Source organism: Rhineura floridana, chromosome 4, assembly GCF_030035675.1.
Source record: "Rhineura floridana isolate rRhiFlo1 chromosome 4, rRhiFlo1.hap2, whole genome shotgun sequence".
Lineage (NCBI taxonomy): Eukaryota > Metazoa > Chordata > Lepidosauria > Squamata > Rhineuridae > Rhineura > Rhineura floridana.
Genome location: NC_084483.1, coordinates 187,362,715 through 187,387,445, shown reverse-complemented (window position 1 = coordinate 187,387,445; position 24,731 = coordinate 187,362,715). Strand labels below are relative to the sequence as shown.

The window sequence follows — 24,731 nt, the reverse complement described above, 5'->3', positions numbered from 1 at the left end:
TTTGACACACATCTACTACATTGTCAAGCATTTCTTAGGAATGTGGAAGACAGTTGTTCAGTTTGCATTTTAATATAAACCTACCTAATTCACAACTGAAATACAGTTACCCTTTGTAATTCACACTTATCCAAATTTCGTGATGCAGTTCAACCCCCCAAAAATGTACAAAAAGCATATGTTAGGGGAAAGTGTGCACAAAAATGCATATGTTTGTGAAAATAACATACAAAAATGCATTATATTGGGGAAACAGCTTGCAAAAATGTACACAAAACTGCATATGAATTTTCACACAGATTTTTCAAAAATTGTACACAGATGCAGAAATGGGGCAAACTAAGCTTAAGACTGGACAAATGAGAAACTGGTGGGAGAAATTGACACCTTAAAAATTATTCCTTCCTGTGCAAGAGAAAAGTGCTTGAATTAAAATTACACATTTTGTTTTCATTTTATTTATTGCAAAGTTTTATTATTTTAAAATTTGCTCCCTGATTAATAGAAAGCATTTATTTAATCAATTAATTTAACCAAATTAATTATTTCAATGCTACTTTTTAAGTGTAAAGTAAAATTTTTTTTTGAAATTTCTCACATACACCCATTAATTTATCCAAATAGTTCCTCTATGCACCTGGCACATCCATCAACCCTCTGCCCTCCTCTTCTGCTCCCCAATCCTACCCTATTTACAGATGTCACTGTACTCTAAATCTCCAAAATTACTACCCCTTAAAGAAGACTGTTGCAAAGAGAAACAAGAGTCCTGTGGCACCTTAAAGACTGACAAGTTTATTGTTGCATAAGCATTTGTGGACTAGAACCTACTTCATGACATGTTATTTATCAATAGCTACAGATATATACAGTAGTAGACAATGTGGTGGGGCAGCAGCGCTTACCTCACCTCCCAATAGCTAAGCTGCTGCTGCTTACCAGGAAGGAGAGGGAGAGGTGGTGGGGAGGTCAGCACAGTGCCATTGCATCAGTGGAGCCAATCTGGAACTCTAAATGTGTGTGTGCGCCATGCCAACCTTTCCACCACCTTGACCTTCCTAGTAAGCAGCAGTGACTCAGCTGTTGGGAGGTCAGGTGAATGCTGCTGACCCACATCCCTGTCTACTACTGGATATATATCCACATGCTTTGGAGAGGTGGGGGAAACTATATACAGCGAATGAGGTCAGAGGGAAATGAAATGCGGAAAAGTATAAACAGTAATAATTACACTTAAAGAAGATATTGAAACAAAAATGGGGAGATATTGTCATGGGCCCCAAACAGAACTCCTGGCAAAATGGGCAAGAGGAGGAGGAGGATTAGGATCCTGGGGAGGGTCTTAGTGGGCTGCAGAAGAAGACGGCTGAAAGTGGGTAAGACTGAAAGTGGTTTGACCAGCAACAGCCCTACCTCTGAGCTGCTGCTGGATGTTGGACAAAGGGGTTGGCCAACGAGCCTCCTCCTTCCACATCTCCAGAATCCATCCGCCTTCCTGCGCTGCCCCAGGCTATGCCTCCAGAAAGGGAGCAACAGGCAGCAAGTCTGGAGGAGGGGACTGGGGAAGAACTGGCTGATGTTTGTCTTCTCCCATCACCAAGGACATGCCGATGGTTACGCAGGCACGTACAGACTGAGGTTGCTCCCCTGTCTGTGCGACAGAGCTCTCGCTTGCCCGGTCCTGATAGAAGAGACAGTTTCTGCACAAGTAGTGAGCCCACCCTGGCCCTATTTAAGTGGTTGATGAAAAAACGTCTTTGCTTGAGTAGCCACACCTAGTAATTTCTTGTAATGTTGCAGAGACCTCGTATCTGTAAACTGATCTATGAACTACTCTAGTGCTATGTTTTCCATTAATTCTGAGTCTGGGGGTAGGCGAGGACAGATATGTGGGGGAATGAGGTGAACTTGGAAGGGGATGGTGCCAACACACTAAAGGGTTAAAGCAAAGTCTCTTCAGTGGGTGGTCTGAAGTTTGTGTGTGTCCTAGTAAATATTACTGCTCTAAATTGATTGTAATTCTGCGGATGTGACTTTCTTTTGTGGGGAGATCCTAGAATGTTTGCTAACATATTACCTCTAAGTGTTTCCTCGCCAAATTCTAATAGTTTCAAAAGGTATTCATTTCCTTTTACCTGTGTTTTGGCAATCCTTTGTGCAGGCATATGACAATTTATGTGAAACGGGAGTAGAAGTCCAACCTTTGGATTTCCCTCCCCCCTCCCTGCATTACAATCCACAGGGGAACTCAAGAAACCCCATTCTGTCATCTGCCGCGAACACTCGGTTCCTGCTTAGCACTAACCCCTTTGAAGAAGCAAATGCTGAGGTTCATATGGATTCACATGCAGCTGATTAACATTGTGCTTTGGAGGTGTTTTAATGTATTCTTCTCATTAGAGCTAGTGTGTTTGGGGGCTGGTTGACTTTTCCTAAAATGTCTTATGATTTATGTAGCAGCAAATTATACAATGATAAATGTGTTGCCTCTGCAAAGAGGGGGCATATCTCCCCCATACACATTTGCTTGATTGTAATACCAAGATCCATTTTTTCCCCTTTACTGCAGCCTCTTCCACAAGTGGTGGGAAGTTCAGAGCAGCCTTTTAAGCATGAGTTTGTGAATTATAACTATGTATATTGTAATTATTATAATAATTATTAAATTCATACCCAGCTTTCTCTCCAGGATGCTCAAGAAGTGCTAAACCAATACAAAAAGTCATAATGGGACGATAAATACCAAACACAATAAACATTCTGTAATGCTAACTTCACTACAACCAATAAAACCAATTTAGCAGCCCAGTATATAGTAATTTCAGTATCACAGATTCATGAAAGCAAAAAATTAAATGACTACAGTTTCCTCTAGAGAAGTAAGCACTGAAGTTCTAGGACAATTTAGAGAGTTCAGGTGGATAGGTGGAAACATACACAAACCCTTCAGCCCAAGCAATATTTTTTCCTAAGTGTGAAATCCACCTGGTAGTTATGCTGGGCTGAAGGGTTTCAGGATGTGGCAGAGGAGGAAGGGTACTGGCTGCACTGAAGTTCCCACTGGGCGAAGCCACAGCACAGCTGAGGCCCAGCCGGCTCAGCTGAGACTGGTGCAAATGGATGCGGTGAAAGGCCCCCAAAAGGGGCATACCGGGGGGGGGAACCGAGGAGAGGGGACTTACGCTGCATCCCGAGCCTGTTTCACTCAGTGCTGCGGCCCTCTGTCCCAGCAGCTGATATGCTGGGAAAAGGGGTGGTGGAAGGAAGCATGCATTTTGTTTCCTTCTACCATGCCCCGCCAGCACCCTTCCCTCCCAGCGGCTCTTGAAAGGAGGTTGGATGTGGCGGCCCCTTCTGCTGGCTCCACTTCTGCCGACTCCACTTCCACCAGTCTCTGATGCGTTGGATTGTGCTCTTAGTTATTTTAAATTTGATCCGGTGCTAGTAGACAAGCATTCCTCAATTAAAAAGAAAAAGAAAAAAGACAGAGAGGCAGCTGCATTTGTAGTAATTGACCTGCCTGGCTTCCCATAGCAAGCTATCAACTGGACATGTCCTTATACAGCGTTTGTGAAAAACAGTTTACTCACATATTTGCATTCACATATTCACACATTAAAAAACAGCAATAAATACTAGTAGCAGGGCAATGTTTTTCCCTATTTGTTTTTCAGCAACCACTGTTTTCCGTGTGCTTCAGATCAGACTCTGCTTTCTGTTCCCAACTATTTTTCTGTTCCAAGATCCATCTTCTGCTGATTCTTATTTTTTCCAGGAAACCTGCAGTCCCCACATGTCTGCTCCTGAGAAGAATAACACCCAGACCCACACACAAGCAAGGGGAGGGATCTTCACTGCAGGATACAAGCAAGGCTGAAAGTCCAAGAATGCCCATACCAACAACTTCCTTGTCTCTATTTCTCAATAAACCCCTCCCTGAACAGTATAATACTGCTATGAAGAGGGAGCAGAAGCTTTGTGATGTAAACAGCATATCTGTGGGGTTGCTACTTACATCATCACCATCACACAAGACCAGAAAAGAGGATAAAAGAGGGTGCAGATTTATATATGTGCATATGCTAATTGATATGTCTATAAATTTAGAAATAGTTACTAATAGCAATAGCATACCTTTCAGCATAAAGAGGAAGACAGGGACTAGGTGACCTTGCATCAGGTGCTAACTGATGATGGGCAACTTCAAGGTCCTCCTGGTCTCCCTTCTTAGAGTTCTTTATCTCTAAATCAGACTTGTACAGGACAGTCCTTCAAATAAAGAATTCCTGTGTAAAATAGGACTGTCCTGTGTAAAATAGGGCACATGGTCATCCTGCATAGCTGACACTAGTAACAATGCCAACATTGAGGATGGATTTCTGAGTTTCTGTTGGGAGGTGAAGCCACAACCCACATGAGGCCTCCCCATTCTAGGTTTCATTTTATTTTTACATGCTTGGAGGGAGGAGTCCCCAGAAGCCATTCTAGATCCAGTCTTGCTCTCCCCACCCCCTTTTGTGTGGACCAGAGGTGATTTGAAGTCCAAAACAATCTAGCTCTGGATTAGGGGGCTTGGATGTAAAAAGGAGCAGATCCAGAAGATCTGGAATACCAGGGCAGAGCAATGGCAGGGAGAAGGCAACATGCTTTTACAGGGCAGGCTTTGGGGCAGGTACAGGCTCAGGAAAGGAGCTAATGAAAGGACCCAGGCCAGCAGAAATGGAGAAACATAATGGGTTCAGGGATCCAGAAAATAAGCAAAGCCAAGGCGTCCCCAAACTCAACCCTGCCAGCAGTATCTTCCTGCTTCCTTTTACGAGGGCAGCTGAGGCTTTTGGGCTGTTGAACAGAGCACCCAGAACTCGGTCCCAGATGGTCTTAACTCAGACCCAGCATAACAGAACTGAGGCATGAACTTGGTAATGACTTTATCTGTGGCAGAATCAGCATGTTTATATTGCATCCCACCTCACTTCTGAGCACTGACTTCCATTTGCCACAGGTCACCTACTTCTCTCCTGTTACCATATTTGCCTCATGTTGTTTTTCTGTGGTACCCATTTACCTCAGAGCTACAAAAAGAGTGAACTTGTAAATGCCCCCTTAAGTGGATGTCACTGACATTCCTACCACTAAGGGATACACAGGTCTCTTGGAAATCAGCAATGGGGAAAGTGGCTTCTGTTCTTATGCCATATAAGCGGCTGTCCCTCCTTGGTAATTCAAACACGGTGAGTGTTAACTGATGTCGCCCCCCACACACACACACTGTAATACTACTGAGGTAATTTTTTAGCCTGTTGCTGGTGTTGGGGAAAGAGAAAGAGTAATCACTTCCTTGGGAGAAACACACTCATTGTGGGATTTATAATAAGCTATATAATTTAAGTGGTCTTATGTGCTAAAGAGACGCTATCAATATTTCTGTCAATCACACCTTGTTCTCTGAGCTGGTTATATTAAACCTCAGACGCTCAAAACAGCAAAACCTGTTTGCTTTCCACTTTTCTGTGCTTCAAGTGTGTGACTTTTTATGTTTACAAATCCAAAGACTTTTTTAAACAGACAAATCTTAGGTGTTAGGGAGGTTGCTCCTACAAAGAATGAGAAAGGGAGTTAGCTGTTCGCTCAACTGAGAATGGGCAAATCTGTCGATTTTGGTGTCTCTCAGTTTCCCATTCTTCCACTCTTAAGTTCAGTTCTCCGTATTTTTACATAATGTCCTCATAAAACTTCAGCAGCGTTTTAGTGTGACTATCCTAATATACTCATCTTCGTATGCAATTTTGCCTAATATACACATGTTGGCAAAGCAATTTTCCTTTATTTCATGCTATTTGTATGCTATTTTCACCAACATATGCATTTTTATGCAGTTCACCCTACTATATGCATTTCTGCACACATTATTTGGCTAAAGAACTGCATTGCAAAATTCAGCGAAGTGCACATTTCAGAGGATGGGTGTGTTTCCGTTTGTGTATTGTTTTGGAAAGTGCAAATTAGGTAGGTTTGGCTATAAATGCTAACTGAGGCTGCGGGCACACCATACGTTTAAAACACATTTAAAGCACATTTTCCCCCTCCAAAAGATTCCTGGGGACTGTAGTTTGTTAAGGATGCTGGGAACTGTAGCTTTGTGTGGGGTAAACTACAACTCCTAGGAGTCTTGGGGGGGTGTTTTAAATGTAGGGTGTGTATGCAGCCTAAATCAAATTTCTCCCCCATCCTTTAGCTCAACTAGTATTATTTAAGGGGACTTTCACATACATGCTTGTATTTACAGCTCCAGCATGGGTCAAAATGAGATGTGCCTGTGGCAGGTAACTGGACTGGGGAAGAGTTTATTATGTACGTGTATGATTTTATTTTTGTAAGCCGTCCTGAGTGCCCTATTATAGGGTAGAAGGGCAGTATAGAAATATTTTAAATAAATAAATAAATAAAAGCCAAGAGGAACACCTTGAAAATTTCTTACTTGCACAAATGGAACAGATCAACCCTTTCCCACTCATAAGTATTTATATAAATTCAGTAATACAGTGATTACTACATATTAGCATTAGAGTTTATTAACTGACTGACAATTCTCTACCATATCTACTCAAAAGAAAGTCCCCTTGAGTTTAATGGGAATTACTCCCAGGTAAGTGTATATAGGCACATAAGGACAACCTAAATGGCACATAAGGACAACCTGGCACTGATTACCAGCTTGAGGAAGAAGTGTTACCAGAAGGCCACACCTCCAATCTCTCAGCAAAAGCATAAGCAAGGCCTTGTTGCTTTTCCTTTTTCTAATGTAACATTTGAAATATTTATCTAAACTGCTCAGACTTTGCCTTCAGTTTCATGTTATTTACAAAGTAGGAATTGGATTGTATTTGCTATGGATGGTTTAGACTAGTGCACCGATAGCAACAATGGGCACCTTCAAGCTGTCAACATTTTGACAAAGGGATTCAAGTACATACAAAGAAATTTAGGTTTGTGCAGTTAAAGTGGGTTAAAGCATTCTCATTGCCTTAGCACAACAAATCCACTCTAAAAAAGAAACTGACTTTTTGAGGTTAGGAAAGTGAGGTGGAAATGCATTGAAAAGTGAAATGAATGAATTATAAACAGGAAGACATATAAAGACTCCGCAAACATATCAGGATGAATACAGAATGGATGCTCATTGTCTTATAACCTGCAACAAATCAGAATGAATGCTCAGTAAAAACTGGATACAATCTAATATCTGTGTAAGATTTGAGGAAGCAAATCAGGATGAATGCTAAATAAACATTGTCTGGAAGCACCCAGTGACTATTGCTACATTACCTCCCGGCACTCTTTTATCATCTTCTATTCCGGTTCTGAGGTTCCTTCCAGACAACCTGTTTATTGAGCAATTATTCCAATCTGTTTGCAGGGAGGTTAGATTATGTTGTGTTGAGCAAGTATTGTCCCACACTTACCGGTACATTTTCCCCTCACTTTCCTTATCTCAAAATGTCTCATTAGATCATTTGGAGAAGCAGGTTTGTTGTACAACTTTAGTTACATAACCTGAATTTGCCAGTATTTGATTGAATTCTACCTGAAAACAGCAACTGTCTGGAAGCATGCTGAATTACTGCACATTTAGAAGTGTTCAAAGATACACAACACTACTCAGATCTATCTGCTTTGTTTCTTCCATTATGCATTTAAAAAAACAGTGGTTTCTTTTAGCAGCCTCCATTCATTTGTGTTTTAGCCATTATGCATTTGTTTACACAGTCCTGCATGCTGACAAGGGCACACAAAAGGACTTTACGGCATCAACTTAGGACAGTTAATGGGTGTCTCTGCTATAGCGTAAGCAATGTGTGAAGCATCTTTTATTAACTGGGTCAATGATTTAGCATCTTCAGGAAGTTCTATTTGCCCCCTAAGTAAATACAAATTAGCTTACTGTCTTTATAGGTCTGTCCTGAATTTTAAAATCTCAATGAATACAAAGCAGGAAAAGCCCTTTAATGATGAAACAAAAATAATAAAATACACATATTACACAATACATGTATTCTATTATTATATATAAATGTATTGTGTATTAACTTACTATTTTTGTAAAAATGGTAATCAAATGCTCCCTTTCGCAAATAGGGTTGCTGGATTGCAAATCCAGAGATTCCACTTTGAATTCATCCCAGAATCAGCAGCTGAAGCAACCTGTGGCTTCTCTTACCCATTCTTTTATTTATTTCACTATATATATATATATATATATATATATATATATATGTACCCCTTAAGACTTCTTAGTGGTTCACAAAAACATTAAAATTATCAATAAAACTGTTAAAAACAAGTAATTACAACATATTTAAAACACTTAAAACAGCTACTAACTAAAAAGTTTAAAACAGATCAACATCTACGTGTCTGGAAAGGCTTGCCTTTAAGCAGGTGCCAAAAGGAATACAAGCAAAGGTGCCTGTCTGATGTCAATAGGCAAGGAGTTCCAAAGAGCAGGAACTCTCTGATGTCAACAGGTAAGGAGTTTCAAAGAGGAGGTGCTGCCACACTGAAAGAACAATTTCTTACAAGTGCAGAACGAGTATTATGTAGCACCTGTAGCAGTGCCTGTTCCGCAGAGCGAAATGCTTGATTGAGCACATATGGGGTAAGACGGTCTCGCAAGTAAACTAGTCCCAAGCTGTTAAGGGCTTTATATACTAGTAGTAACACCTTGAACTTGGCCCAATAACAAACTGGCAACCAGTGCAGATCTCCAAACAGAGGTGTTATATGCTGGCATGGTCTCACCCCCATCAGCAATCTGGCTGCAGAATTCTTCACTAATTTCAGTTTCTAGGTCAAGTGCAAAGGAAGCCCCACATAGAGTACACTGCAGTAATCTAGCCTTGAAGTGACCAATGCTTGAACTACTGTGGCCAAACTCTCACAGTCCAAGTGTGGTTTGTCTCACTAGGTGCAGCTGATAAAAGGCACTTCTAGTCACTGAGACTATCTGAGCCTTCAGAGACAGAGCTGAATCCAGAAACACCCGCAGACTGCATACTTGCTCCTTCAGGGGGAGTGCAACCCCATCCAGGGCAAGCAATTGACCAATTTCTCGGACATGGGAACCACTCACCCACAGTGCCTCTGTCCTGCCAGGATTCAAGCTCAGCTCAGCTCCTTCATCCAACCCACCAGGCACTGGTCCAAGACCCGCACAGCCTCTCCTGATATGGGTATTATGGAGAAGAAGAGCTGAATGTCATCAGCATACTAATGATACCTTATCCCAAGATCTCTAATGACCAGTCCCAGGGTCTTCATATTTATATTAAATATCACTGGGGATAAGATGGTACCCTGTGGCACCCCATAGCGCAACTGCCAGAGAGCTAAAAAACAATCACCCGATGCTACTCTCTGGACTCAGTTCCATAAGTAGGACTGGAACCACCATAACATGGTGCCCCCAATTCCCATTCCATGGAGCCAGTCCAGGAGGAAGTGGACAGCAGGACTGGGAAAAATATTTGGAGGAAGCCACAACTTCCTCATCTTCTAATTCAGCTGCTAATTTGCAGAGGAAGTCTCTGGGTGGTGCCTAAGCAACCCTCTGTCCAACTTTTGTGGCTCATCCCTGCCATAGCTACCTTAAAGTTTTTGCTGCAGAGCAAATACTACAAAGCAAACCACCTATACTCTTCCTAAAAAGTCAAGTGCTTCTGAAGATGCAAAAAACCCATAAACTCACACTAGCTGTATTGCACAGACACAGCCCAAAACAACAAGCAACCACGGTCAGCTCCAAAGGGTGGCCAGGTGGGGCCCTGGCCGAGGGCCCCTTGAGCTACGGGGGCCCTGAAGGGCCCCTTGAGCTACGGGGGCCCTGAAGGGCCCCTTGAGCTACGGGGGCCCTGAAGGGCCCCTCCGCTCCCCTTCTGCAATTCACAGCAGGATCACAGGTTGCAGCAAGGGAATGGTGGGGGATCCAGAGCTCTTGGCATGTGATCCGCAGCAGCGATCCTGTAGCAAATCGCAGAAGGGGAGCGCCGGGGCAGGCTTGTGCCCAAGGGCTGCGGCATGTCCGGGGCCGGCCCTGCAGGCAACAATTATAATAACATCTGTTAAAAAGACTCCCAGCACCCAGCTGTTGTCTGCCAGGTATAAAAGTGCATATATATAAAGTAATGAATGCAAAGTAATGGAAAATAGTACTTCCCGTACAGTATTAAAAATATGCATACATAATATTTACAGCAACAATCAATCAATCTAGAGAGCTTTGTCCAAGTAACTGTCAACTATGGCAATGTCATTCCAGCCTTGAATGGGGACGGATTTGCCTCACCCCCTCTCCTCCGAAGAGATTTGAGAATTTTTGTCTCTACCAGGGAAAGGGGTCAGTAGGCTGCATGGGCAGGAGTGCCCAATAGGAGGAGGACAGCCAGTCCTGCATTTAGGGCAACTCTGACCCCTCCTCTCCCTCTTTTTGCAGTTCCGTCCAATAACTGTCAACTATGACAATAAAACACACACATTAGCAGTAATAATGAATGCAGCCAATATTATACATACTTAAGTTTATGATAATTTTTGATTGATTTTAATGGACCTGCAAACAAATTTTTAAAGAACCAAAATTTGGAATCTTGTGTGAAATAAATATATTCTTGTCCTAGGGCAGCTTTAGATTTTTTCAACAGGCATCTGCAACATACTACTAATGTTAAAAAACATATGTCAATTACTGTATTCCAAACAGATAATTAACACTTAATTTGCATTTTACTTTATGAGCTACCGGGATGGTTCAGAGACATAGTAGCTGGGCTGGTAACACAGAACAAAAACCATAGCTCACAATGAGGTAATAATGTTGCTGGAAGTGTCAGTTATCAAGCTACACAAAACTCTCCTTTGGGTACAAACGTCTGCACCAAAAACAAAACAAAACAAAGGCATTACATGCCAAATATGTTAACCTGCTAATGGTAAAACCAGTTTAACATTATTTAAAGCAATGAAACTGGAAAATAGGAACCATGTTCACTAGATAACAATAACTTGAATTTGCCTGCTTCAGGAAGCCTGTTGATACTCAGTACTCTTGCTTGGAGGGTTCAGATTACATAAAACTTCCAGAAACAAGGTAACAGAAAACCTCAAAAAGATGTGAGATATGTATTTATTTACTTTATTGAGCAGTGGAGTGGGGTCAAGCTTTGAGACCACAGCTCTTGTATTTTCAAAGGACCATCTTCTTTCCACAGCCAGGCCTCCAGTGTTTTAAAACAATTTTTATTGCATCTCTGCTACTTTTCCATCTTCAAAGCACTTACAATTTTCCTGTTCATGTTATTTATGTATAATTTAGCATCACCCTACCTTGTGTTATTCTTCAACAAAACACAGCACATTACAGCGGCTTTCTACTGGGGTGTTAAACGTGATGCACACAGCAAGGAATATCAGGTTCTTGAGCAAGAGGGCTATCTGCATGGCTGTATGCTACAACAAGCATGTACCTGAAGGATAAATGATCTAAAGTTAAAGTGAGCAGTGAGGTAGTTACATTTGCTGATGGCACCAAATTTTTCAGGGTGGTTAAAACAAAAAGGGGTTGTGAGGAGCTCCAAAAGGATTTCTTAAAACTGGCGGAACAGGCAGTAAAATGGTAAATGTCATTCAGTGTAAGAAAGTGTAAACTGATGGATGTTAGGGCAAAAAAAATCTACATTTTGCATATATGCTAATATATGAACTGGTGGTGACTGACCAGGAATGTGGCCTTGGGGTAATAACGGATAGCTGAATTAAGATGTTGGCCCAGTGTGCGGCAGTTGTGAAAAAGGCAAATTCCATGTTAGGGGTCATTAGGAAAAGGATTGAATATAAAACTGTCAATATTGTAGAGCTGGAAAATGTTCAGAAAAGGGCAAACAAAGTGATCATGGGGATGGAGCAACTCCCTTTGAGGAAAGGTTGCAACATTTAGGGATTTTTAGTTTAGAGAAAAGGCAAGTAAGAGGAGACATGATAGAGGTATATAAAATTATGCATGGTGCGTAGGAAGTACATAAAAAAACATTTTCATTCCTTCCATATAATACTAGAACCCAGGGCCATCCAATGAAACTGAATGTTGGAAGATTCAGAACAAACGTAAGTACTTCTACACACAGCACATAGAATTCTGTCCCACAATATGTAGTATAGCTTGCATGGCTTTCACTGAAGCTAAAATGATGAAACTGAGGTTATCATACTTTGGACACATGAGAAGACATTATTCACTAGAAAAGACAACAATGCTGAGGAAAACAGCAGGGAGTAGAAAAAGAGGAAGGCCAAACAAGAGATGGATTGATTCCTTAAAGGAAGCCACAGACCTGAACTTACAAGATCTGAGCAGGGTGGTTCATGACAGATGCTCTTGGAGGTCACTGATTCATAGGGTCGCCATAAGTCGTAATCGACTTGAAGGCACATAACAACAACAACAACAATGCTATCATTAACTACTAGCTACGATGGCCACTACCAAAGGCAGTATGTCTCTGTATACCAGTTGCTGGGAATCACAGGTGGAGAGAATGAGCTTGCACTCAGGTCCTACATGCAGGCTTCCTATAAGAATCTGATTGGCCACTGTAAGAAGAGGATGCTGGACTAGATGGGCCTTTGGTCCAATCCATCCTCTGTGTTCATTTGCAGCGGTGGAGGTCTTTTATCAATGTCATTTCAATACTTTTAATAAAATAAATGTTAAACTTTTATCCCAGAACTTTTATACTTACTGTCAGAACAGTGGAAGTTAGGACCACTTATTGCCTGCATGTTTCCCTTAAATATGCATAAATAAAAAGGCTTACGGACTATTGGCTGTTGTTGTTTTTTAAATAAAAGCTGGAAATTCAGAGAAGGGTCTGGAATATTTTGACGGAGCCCTTTGTGGCCACAACCTGTGTCATGAGGACAGAGTAAGCATGCCTCTGGGTGGTGGCTAAAGTATCTAGTTATAGAATGTCACTCCATACCAGGAATGGAAGGATCTGTCCATTTCAGTTCTCTCGGTTTTTCATTTTTCCCAATCTTAAATTCAGTTCTCCACATTTCTGCACAATTTGTGATTTGTTTTAAAAATCCTCATGGAAATTTTCTGCATTTTAGTGTGCATTTCTCCTACTAAACACATTATTGTATGCAGTTTTGACTAATGTACTCATTTTTGTAAGCAATTTCTCAGCATATAATGCATTTTTGTATGTTCTTTTCACCAATATATTCATTTTTATGCACATTTCCCCTAATATAGACCATACTACCCTGAACAAGCCGGATTTTTTCTGATCTTGGAAGCTAAGCAGGGTCAGGCCTGGTTAGTACTTGGATGGGAGACCACCTGGGAATACCAGGTGCTGTAGGCTTAGATGAAGGCAATGGTAAAGCACCTCTGAATACCTCTTACCACGAAAACCCTATGAATATATCCAAAGGATTCATACAGTCATAATGGACCGGGGTTTTGCAATGAGTATAGATGGGAGAAAGAAATAAGTGAAAATGCTCCCAGTGAAAGGGTGATAACACTGGCAAGAATCATCGTCTTGCCATTATGATTCATGAAAGGAAGTCAAGCAGACAAGCCATTCCTTCCAATGGAATATTGCAACAGATGCCTTCAAGGCATGTGCGAGAATACTATTTACTTTATTTATCAGATGCACTCTCACCATACAGGAGGCTTAAGGCAAATACGCTCTTCAGGAAGCCTGTTGCTCCTCTAGGCTCTTTAGTTTTTTGTGTAAATACATCTCCATTTTACAACAACAGCTGGTGTGGCAACACTGTTGCCTTGGGGCCAAAAATCAAAGCAAGACCTCACTGTACATTCCCAGTGTCTAGGATCCTACATTCTAGGAGGACTTCCAGACAGAGGATTTCAGGTCCTGACTTAAAACAAGTGCAGATGTGCATGTTTCCTTCCCCCCCCGCAAGATGCTATTTAATGCAAAATTTGAAGCATAAGTGCATTGATACACACTTGCTTCCCATTGGCTATTGTAACATTCAACGCCACCAAGAAAAGCAGAAGGAAAAGGAGATTAATAAGTACAAAGTTTAACCCGTTTCTTGTCTGGAGAGGTGTGCGTGGAGATAAATATGCAGCTAGGCCATGGTTTAGTGTTACAGCTGAAACAGGTGGACTTTGGTCAAGGGTTCTGTGCTCCACAGGTTTCTATATCCCTTTTTTTGTGGTTCCTCGATAATGTGAATGAATGAATAAATTAGAATAAACGAAGGTAAAGGTGTCCCCGCACTTATAGTGCAAGTCGTTTCTGACTCTTAGGGTCACATCTTGCGACGTTTACTAGGCAGACCTATAGATATATATATATGGGGTGGGATTGCCAGTTCCTTCCCCGGCCTTTCTTTACCTCCCAGCATATGCCGGGTACTCATTTTACCGACCACAGATGGATGGAAGGCTGAGTGGACCTTGACCCCTTTTACCGGAGATTCGACTTCCTCCTTCCGTTGGAATCGAACTCCGCCGTGAGCAGAGCTTTGGCTGCATTACCGCCGCTTACCACTCTGCGCCACGTAGCATTTAAATAGTGCTTTCATGGTTCAAAGTGCTTTGTGTACCTTATCAGTGTGTCCCTTATAAACAGCTGGACAGTGTTATTAGTCTTATATTGCAGATGTGGAGCAGAGCCTGAGAGATAGTGGCTTATCTAAAGGCCATCCAGAGAGCTTGTGGGCATGGTGACCTCTCACATCACTCTCATTTATCGGCTACAACACAAATAATTTTTAAAAAGATACTCCCTTATCCTCCTGAAGCTACTGCTCTCTCTCCACCTCAGTAAGCCTCAGCCAAACTTTCTCATAAGACACCTTTCTAAGAAAAATTCAGAGATGGTTATTGTAGAAAAAGAAAGCTATGTTACAGAATTGTCTCCAAATATCCCCCACTGTCTATGTGTGTGCGTGCGTGTGGCAGCCACCATTTCCCCCAGCGATGCCCTGGAATCAAGCTAAGTCCAGGGCACTGTAAAGGATGCAAAATGGTGGCCAGGCTGCCTACACAATTGCAGGTATAGTGGCACACAACAACAAAGAGTTAAAAATAAAGAAGCTATGCTCCTGCCGATACTAATGGTGGGTCCCACCCTCACAAACTGTTAGAACATTTCTCCTCCTGCAGGAGAAATGGTCCCCCCCCCCCATTTGTATGGGTGGTGAATTTTGAAAAAGTGAGTGAGTGAGTGACCAAGCCTTGCTCTCAACCAATCTGGGTTCCCAAGATTTCAAAATCCTGTGCGTGAAGTCTATCCTAGAAGAACCTCAGAAGCACAAGACCTTGGAGTTCTAGCACTGAAGAAAACATGCAGTACCAGCCATTGTAGGCACCACCCAGAACTAATGTTCTGTTTACACAGCTTAGGAGGCAGGATAATTGCAAGGTCAAAATCTCATGATAAAAGCTGATATTTTATGGCACTCCGCTAACCGTTAACACCTCTCAAAAACATTCACCTACAATAAAGCAAATCCTGAACTAAGACTCCTTAATTATAGCAGGAACACACTTAGAAACACTGACATGAATGGAGCCAAACTGGACAAACGTGCCATAAAAACCAGACGTTGCAATGATTTCCCCCCAACCCCCAAAAGGTCCTCCTGCTTTTTTAATGACAGCCATCTATCTTACCCCTCCACCACATTCTTTAGAGTGGCTGGCCACTATTCTACTTTTAAATATGCATTACATGTATATTTATCAAATTAGATGTATTTTCATCCCCTTAATTAAAAAAAATAAACATTTTAAAAAACTGAACTGGGGGGGCAGTGTTGTAACATCACACATTCCAGCCAATCAGTGCTGTGCACAACTAACTTCTGCAGCAAACAGGCTGAACCAGTTTCTCCTGATCTAAATCCTAGAAGGAAGGCTGTATATCTGAACAAAACAGAGTACACATTTGTAGTATGCTCGTATTGTATACATTTGTACGCACTGTTTGAAGATCAACATTTCTATTGCAGGAGAAAAGACAAATACCCCAAAGCTATATGCTGAAAGCGAAGTCTTTCTCTGCATGTGGACCCTTATGTAGCCAAAAGAGCACTACACACACATGCAAAAGGGAGGCATCAACAGATGGGTTAATCCCAAGGTTTGCAATACTACATATTTTAGGGGGGGTAGAGCCGATTGAGCACTGAGCATACCCAGAAGGCATGAAATGCTGATGAGTATTGGGGGGGGGAACTGGAGGGGTTGGAATGGATTATTTTGGAAGAGGGCATGGCTGGCTGGCATGCTGAACATGAGCATGGCAAAATTTTATTGCAGATCGTACTTGTCTAGAGCAGAAGTCTTCAACATTTTAAAACCCGGAGGCTATTTTTAACCCAAGCATGCATATGGGGACCCATTTCCTAATTTGTTACCATATGTTTGCATGGTGATAGCACTGGTGCTTGTGATCCACCTTGGATCAATCCACAACCTGATAAGTGGGTACAGGCCCACCTGAAGACCAACGGCTCTTCAACCCTGGTCTACAGCTTATTATGGAAGCAATGCACCAATATACAGAGAGGTTTGAATTCATAGAAATGGAGGAAACAGATATGTGTTTGCAATCCTTTGCATGCACAAATCTGCTTGCTCAAATGAAATGAATGCATCAGTCCATGCAGGTTAAGAGCTCAATTTAAATGTTACAGTTAATATCTGAAATTTGGTGACTGTCAACATACAAACATGAAAGTTGACAAATAATAATAGAAAAGTGTTGTGGCTGAAACCTCAGAGATACACCCATGAATGTTAGAAACATGCATTGAAAGTGAGGAAATACATATGTATTGACAACCATGCACCCAATTTGCCTGGGATTGTCAGCATTCATCAGTTTCTGAACAGGCATTCTAAATGTGCAATCCTAACTCAATGGAGCTTACTCCCTGGGTCAGTGGGTGTAGGATTGCAGCCTCAGGCTGCACTTACCTGGAAGTAAGCCTCAATGAACACCGTGGAAATTACTTCTAAGTAAACATGCATAATATTGCATTCATTTGTATCATGCGGCACAGAGCATGCAAGACTGTAGAAACTGACTGGTTTATGCTGCATGAGTTTTCGTAGGTAATATTTATTTATTTATTATTTTATTTGTATCCCGCCCTTCTTCCCAGCAGGAACCCAGGACGGCAAAGTGCTAAAAACACTTTAAAACATCATAAAAACAAATCTTAAAATACATTAAAACAAAATAGCGTTAAAAACATTTTTAAAAACTTTTTAAAAGGGTTAAAAACATTATTAAAAACATATTAAGCAATTCTAACAGACGCAGACTGGGATAGGTCTCAACCTAAAAGGCACACATAATATGCACACATTCGACTAATATATACACATACACACGGTTTTAAAATTCCATTATCCGGGAATTAAAGGTAAAAGGAAACATCCCAATAGTTGGTGTCCTAAACTTTTGAATACATTACATGGTCATATAAAAGAGAGGGGCTCAATTCAGACATCATGCCAAACTATAGTTAAGAAAGCTTAATGACAGTTTGGCATGATGTCTAAACTGGCAAACAATGGTTGGGATTGTGCAGCAAACCAGCTATTTCTAAAGCTAAGTGCAAAGAGAACAGAAAATGACAGCAAACAACACATGGGTTTTTGGTTGTACATTTAGAAGCTCAAACCATAGTTTCGGCTCTAAACAATGATGCCTGAACTGAGCCAATTTCTTAAGGACATAGGAAGCTGCCAGATTATTTGTCTTCCCAGAATTGTCTACATTGACTGGCAGTAGCTGAGTCACTGAGTTATGGTCCCTTGCCTGCGTTTTTGTACAATAATTTTAAGAAGCAACTGGAATGGCAGACTTCAGAATAAAATGTATTAACAAATGCAATTGCATTTCTCAGTGTTTCTATTTTGAATTGTTCTCTCCATGCCTTCCATATTACATTCTGCCCAAAGGAAAAAGGTAAAGAACTGGGTTGCTTGTGTCAAGTCAAGTTTGTTTATATACCCATTCTCTGAAATTACTCCCACTCAAAGTGGAGTTATATACTCAGTTACTCACAATTACACTAGAAGCACCACCAGCACTATAATGACATTATATACACTGTTCTTTTATCCAATCTAGCAAAACAACAGCAGAACTCAGCACAATAAAAACTCAAATAATTAAGATGCCAGTGTTAATAGGTTTAATAAGGATGTTAAAATGCACATAGTCAACTAAAAACTTGCAGTGCAATCAGATACACATATTTTTAAAAAACTGCTCTTAACACAGTGGAGTTTCATTTCTTGCCAGATAGGCCTGCCAATGGAACATGAATAATACTAAAATTCACCTGGGTAAAGCACTTTCAGACACTGGCTTTTGACCAGTGATCATTTTGCTTCAACAGATCACCAGCATGCTGATAATCCCATGTGCCAACATAACAGATACCTACAATCTGGACATTAACTGTGTGGATTCTTGTGCCATTTGGAGTTATTGCAAACATATCACTATATCTCTTTCAAGAAAAGATGCCCGCAATCCCTCTGAAAACAAACTAGAAATGTATGTATTAACAGATATAAGCTGCTCCCCAAGATTTGCAGTGCAAAGTTGGTATAAGTATATGCACAGAGCCACTTTTAAAACTCCAAAAATCTAAAATGTAACATAATTCAAAACTCAAGCAGTGCCTCAAACATTATTCCTTTATTAATAACACCCCCTACAGACTTTTGCCTGGAACTGTTTTTACTAAGACAAAGAAGCATCTGAGGTTAGCTCTGGAAGTACCAGACAGATTTTTTTTGGGGGGGGGGAAGCAACTGTAGACAATGTATTCCTTAAGGTTCCTGTTTATATGTGCTTTAAGACAGCAGTGCAAAGTCGTATGTTTGCTACTTCAAGCCAATTAAAAACAAAACAAAAAAATAAGATTGCTTCCACTTTATACATGCAGCTCACGGATAGCAGATAGGTCTTCAAAATGTAGACAAAAATATACACATAATGCTTTCTACAGTATTAGTGTATTAACTAATACTGGGGCAGTTTTTTGTGTGCAATCCATATATTGAAGCCATTGGCAAAGCTCTCATTGCTTGTAAAGAATGCAGGTTTTACCTTTTGTCTGGTATAGGGGGTGGATAGTGTAATTTATTTAATCAGCCTCCAAGGTGCCTTCCAGTTCTATGATTTATATGCAGTGGGAATCCTATTAATTAATCAGAATTTATTTCAAGGGGGCTTACTCCCAAGTAAGTGCATTGCATTGTAGCCCTAAAACACAATCCTATACATGTTTACTTGGAAGTAAGTCCTATTGCATTAAGTGGGGCTCATTCCTACAAAAGTGTCTGTAGCAGTGGTGGGTATCCTTTTTTCCTGTGTAGGCCTGCATTCCTTCAAGGGGCAATCCCTTCAGGGTGGCATACTGGTGATGCCAGAATTAAAAGTGGGCTAGGCTGGAGCCAAAGGGCTGGAGTTGAGTGGCAGAAGGAAAGAGAGAGAACCAACCCACAGCTTTGTTGGGGGTAGCCTGAGATGTTTCTTCCACTCCAGGCGCCTGCACCACACTGTATTTTCATTGGAAGTTTTGTAATGGCTGTTTTTATTATTTAATTAATTAATTAATTAATTAATTAATTTGTATCCCGCCCTTCCTCCCAGCAGGAGCCCAGGGTGGCAATGTTATTTGTTATTTAATTTTGTAAATTGTATTGTTTTATGGGTGTATTCCTGTATTTGTGTTTTTCTTGTAAGCCGCCTTGAGGGCCTTTTGGCCATAAGGCGGGGTATAAATAAATAAATAATCTACCTTGAATGCAGAGTGTTCTAGGTTCAGTCTCCAGCATCTCCAAGTAGGGCTGAGAGAGACTCCGTCTCAGAAATCCTGAGAGCCGCTGCCAGTTAGTGTAGACAATACTGAGCCAGATGAACCAATGGTCTGATGTAGTATAAGTCAGTGTTCCATATTCAGAGGTGGGTGGGGCCACCCATTTCCCCATCCTGCATAAAATCACATTACAGGTTGCCCCTCTGGTTTATAGGATTGGTATGCAATCCTATGTAAATTTACTCAGACGTGAATCTCATTGTAAGTACCCTGGGTTAAGTGTGCACAAGGCTGCAGCCTAAGTCACTTCGTTTGGATTTTATCTATCCTATCTTCTTCTCTAACAAGTCCAGCGACACATTTCCTATCCAGCCACTGACCACTGTGGGGCAATAGAGGGGGAGGGGAAACCCCATAAGGGGACAGCAGTGAAGGCAAAGGGTAGTTGCCAATAAGCTATCTACATTTTGCCATTTGGTACAACATATGCACGGAACATCAGCTCAAGGGTCAGACTGCTATTAAGCATTGTCAGCTGGGTTTTGTTCTACCTTATATATGACTGGAATATGCTGGTGGAGCCCTTCATGGCCACAACTTTGTGACATGAGGTCAGAGTAAGCATGCCTCTGGGTGGCGGCTAAAGTTTCCAGTTATAGAATGTCCCTCCATACAAGGGATGGAAAGATCTGTCAATTTCAGTTCTTTCTCTCAGTTTCTCATTTTTCCAATCTGAAATTTTCTCCACATTTCTGCAGTAATTTGCAATTAAAAAAAATCCTCATGAACAATCTTCAGCATTTTAGTGTGAAATTCTCCTACTAAATACATTTTGTATGTGCTTTTTACTAATGTACACATTTTTGCAATCAATTTCTCCTAATATAATACATTTTGTATGTTGCCCCTAATATATGCATTTTTAGTAAGCAGTGTTTGGTAGGCAAATTGCATCACAAAATTTGGATAAGTTCAAATTTCAAAGGATGGCTGTTTCTTATATTGTTTTGGAAAGTGCAAATTTGATAAATTTGGCTTTAAATGCGAACTGAATCAAATTTCTCCACCATTCCTAATTATGACACAGGGCTGAGCCAAAATGAACTTCCCCAATTCATGGTGGTGAATTAGGGGGCAACTTTTCAATTATTTTCTGAGAAGGGAAGAGCAAACAATTTGGATTATTTCAGGGCAGGGGATGAGGCACCTTCCATGCAGGTTAAGTGTTGGCTGCTACTTTTTTTTTCTTTACACCTGAAAAGTGCTGCTTGCTGCTAAAGCACCTCTTTCATTTAACAGTTTAAAACCTGGCTGACAGTGTTGATAACAGAATAGGCTGTGGGGTTTTAACTAGGGCCCAAAAAGACCAAAAGCTACAGCCACAGCAACATCAAGCAGCAATTTTCAGCAGGTAAGCTGCAGCTGGGGGGGAAATTCTGCACTTGTCTTCACTCAAACCTTGCTTTTAAAATTTGACTCCTTCCTCCACTCCTCCCCCTTCTCTGCAAGGCTGGGACAGTTGTGTGTTTAAACACACATCACTCTTGCCATCACCAATTTAGTCTGATATAAGAGGAGCTCTGCTGGGTCCAGCCAAGTCCCAGAGGAACACAGGAAGCTGCTTTGTACCAAATCAGACCATTGTTCCATCTAGCTCGCTTTTGTACTCACTCACCAGCAGCAGCAGCTTTCCTGATAGGGTTTCAGACAGGGGACCCTCCTAGCCCCACCTGGAGTTGCTGGGGATTGAACCCAAGGCCTCCTGCATACAAAGCAGTCAGTCTACCACTGAGCTACGTCCCTTCCATCTATCTGAGCCTCCTTTCCTAACGGTGTCCAATCACGTGCCTCCTAGGAAGTGCGCAGGCAAGGCACTGATTTCACAGCAGCTGCCTCTGCCTTGGCTGCCTCTGAGCATGCCTCCCTTCCAGCAGCCTCACTTGCGTGGGCAGCTGTGGCCCAATCCAGAGATCCATGTCATGCACTGCTTGGGACCAAAACCTGACCCTAAGAATGAACCAAACGTTTCAAGGTTATTAATTACCAAAAGACCCATTCCAGGATTCTGCCCTTAAACCAGCTAGGTCACATTTGGAAAGACACCGTTTGGCGGCCTGACGCCCCCCCCCCACGCACACACTCTGTATATTTAACATTACTACAGAAAAGGCAGTAAGTAACAAAAGTGAGTTTTCAGGTTTTGCCAAACAAAGGTTTCAGGTTTGTTGCATACCGGTAATTGCTCCCCGTGGGCAAGAGGACCTGAGAGGCAGTGAATGAGTCACTGTGTTTTTCATGGCGAGTCAGATTGTAACTTTTTCATTCTTTCTTACTACACTGAAAGAACAAGCCAGGAGGGATGGGGAGGGGGAGACAGGAACAATTTTACAAATTTGAGCACTGTAGGACAGCAGCAATTTTACAGACATTTAGGTGAAGGAATTAGTGGCTGCTGGTAAAATGAAGAAATGTATGTCTGGAGCATTATAGAACAGAAGATGTGGCTAGGCACAGGCTCACATTTCATGTAACTATTTTAAGTCAGCCTCTCTTTTGAGGGAGGAGCATATTCTCGGGGGCCCTCCAGGCTGGTGTTTTTTTGTGGGTCTATTTGTTCTTGACACAATAATAGATTAGTGGCGGATTTATACTGGACTGTCCACATGTCATTCCACATCATTAGTTGTTCTGCAATGCTTCCCCAGTGTTGCCTGGAGGGGCTGTACTGCAACAAAAGCAGGACCAAAAAAAACCACATACCAGAACATTTCTGGTATGAAAAGTGACAGGATTTCAGCAGAAAGTGACAGGATACGCAGTGATTGGAAATGAAGCAGCACAACTGCCCTAAAACTTTTGCAGGTGCCAATAGTATTGAAAGCAGAATCACCTGTGACTGCCCCAACAGCATCATGAGCACAAATCATCATGCATGCACAATAAAATGAATGTCTGGAAGGGCCCTCAGTGTTTATTGTGCTGACTAGAGTCACACAAAAAGGAAGCAAAGGGCAAGTAGATCTGAATGAGAATTTATAATATGTTTGCAGTTGGGGGGAGCCAGTGGTAAGAGCTATCAACAGATTAAAGAAATCTTAGTCAATTAATCTATTAGTTTCAGTTAAATTTTCATATGAGTGAAAATAATATTTTCAAACCAAGAAGCATAATTTGGTTGAATCTCTGTGTATTAGGAACATAGGAAGCTGCCTTATGCCGAGTCAGACCAATTGGTCTATCTAGCTCAGTACTACATACACTGACTGGCAGCAGCTCTCCAGGGTTTCAGGCAGGGGTCTCTCCTAGCCCAACCTGGAGATGCTGGGGATTGCATCTTGGACCTTCTGCACGCAAGGCAGATGCTCTACTACTGAGGTGTGGATCATTATAGAAGAAACGTTCCCCACCCCCTAGTGCCCAATTAATCAGGGTGCCTTTTTAGTTTATGAGAAGTTTTCAAAGTGATTAATCTAACCAATGAAATGTTGCAGTCCACGGGTTGGATCTCGACTTAAGCTGCAATCGTAACCCCACTTTCCTGAGAATAACCCCCAGTGAATTCAATAGAATTTATGTCTGAATAGACATAATTAGAATTGTGCTTTTAGTCATACTTTGACTGAAAATGGAAATGGACTGACTTCAAGTCGATCCCGACTTATGGCAACCCTATGAATAGGATTTTCATGGTAAGCGGTATTCAGAGGGGGTTTACCATTGCCTTCCTCTGAACACTTTGACTAGGTCCAGACTAACTTAAGTCCCACAGATTTCAATGGGTCTAGGTAGTGTTCCTCTCCCTGTTAGGGCAACTCTCTCTGCTAAGGGTCCATTTTTTAAATTTCCATTGGGAGCCTCCATCCACTTCTTTCTCTTGGAAATGCCTACTCTGCCAGTTTAAAAAATGGCCAGAGCTCATCAGCTACCTTATCATCTATGGATCTTACCTGGCACCTAGCTCTTGCCTGTAATCTTTTCTTTGGGTGGGCTTCAACAGCTTTCAAGTGGCAAAAGCTTTGATGCTTTCCACAGCTGTAACTTGGAGCATGGTGCAATGGCTCATTGGTTTTTACTGTTTGGGTAGGGAGAGAATAGGGCCATGTTTTGATTTTTTACAGAAGCGATAAATGAACAGACAAGTTAGTTACAGAGTGCCTAACCTCACTACTTGGCTTATTGTCACATTGTGTAACTCAGAGTTCCAGCCACCTGTAGATTCACTTTGAAGATGTTAAAAAAAAAAGACCCAGGCAAGGAGGGGGAGGAGGTACACTGTTCCTCAGTCAACCCCAGCAATATAATGAATCCCAGGTCCCATTAGAATAGAAATTTGGAGATTTTTGGCATGACTATTTCAAATTCCTGAAGCCCCAAAATGCAGAGCCTAAATATACAAGAACAGCCTTACTGTGATCAGACCAATGAACATAAGAACACAAGAAGAGCATTGCTGGATCAAGCCAAAGGCCCATCTAGTTCGGCATCAGGTTCTCACAATGGCCAACCAGATGCCGATGAGAAACCTACAAACAGAATCTGAGCACAATAGCACTCTCCACACCAGTACCCCCACACAACTGATATTCAGAAGCATACTGCCTTTGACAGTAGAGGTAGAACATAGCCATCGTGGCTAGTAGCCACCAATAGCCTTATCCACCATTAATTTTTCTACTGTTTTAAAGACTCTTTTAAAGACATCTAAGCAGATAACCATCAGCTGCCAAACTGGTGCCATTACTCAAGACAGTATTCAATTCATACATGTGTTGTGGGGATGGTGGAACCCTTTAGATGAACACAAGCACTTATACAGGCAACCTGGGTCTCCCACATTTTTG

The 24,731-nt window shown here is 41.6% G+C and overlaps 1 protein-coding gene and 1 pseudogene across 1 annotated transcript in view; one reads left to right on the top strand and one right to left on the bottom strand.

Moving 5' to 3' along the window:
• Positions 1-24,731, bottom strand: part of LOC133383916 (uncharacterized) — a 210,644-nt gene that overhangs the window by 150,724 nt on the left and 35,189 nt on the right. The window contains exon 3 of the mRNA XM_061625546.1: positions 19,873-20,063. Within this exon, the coding sequence (XP_061481530.1) occupies positions 19,873-20,062 (190 nt within the window). The 5' untranslated portion in view covers position 20,063. The remainder of the gene's footprint in view (positions 1-19,872; positions 20,064-24,731) is intronic.
• Positions 13,302-13,421, top strand: LOC133384696 (5S ribosomal RNA; annotated as a pseudogene).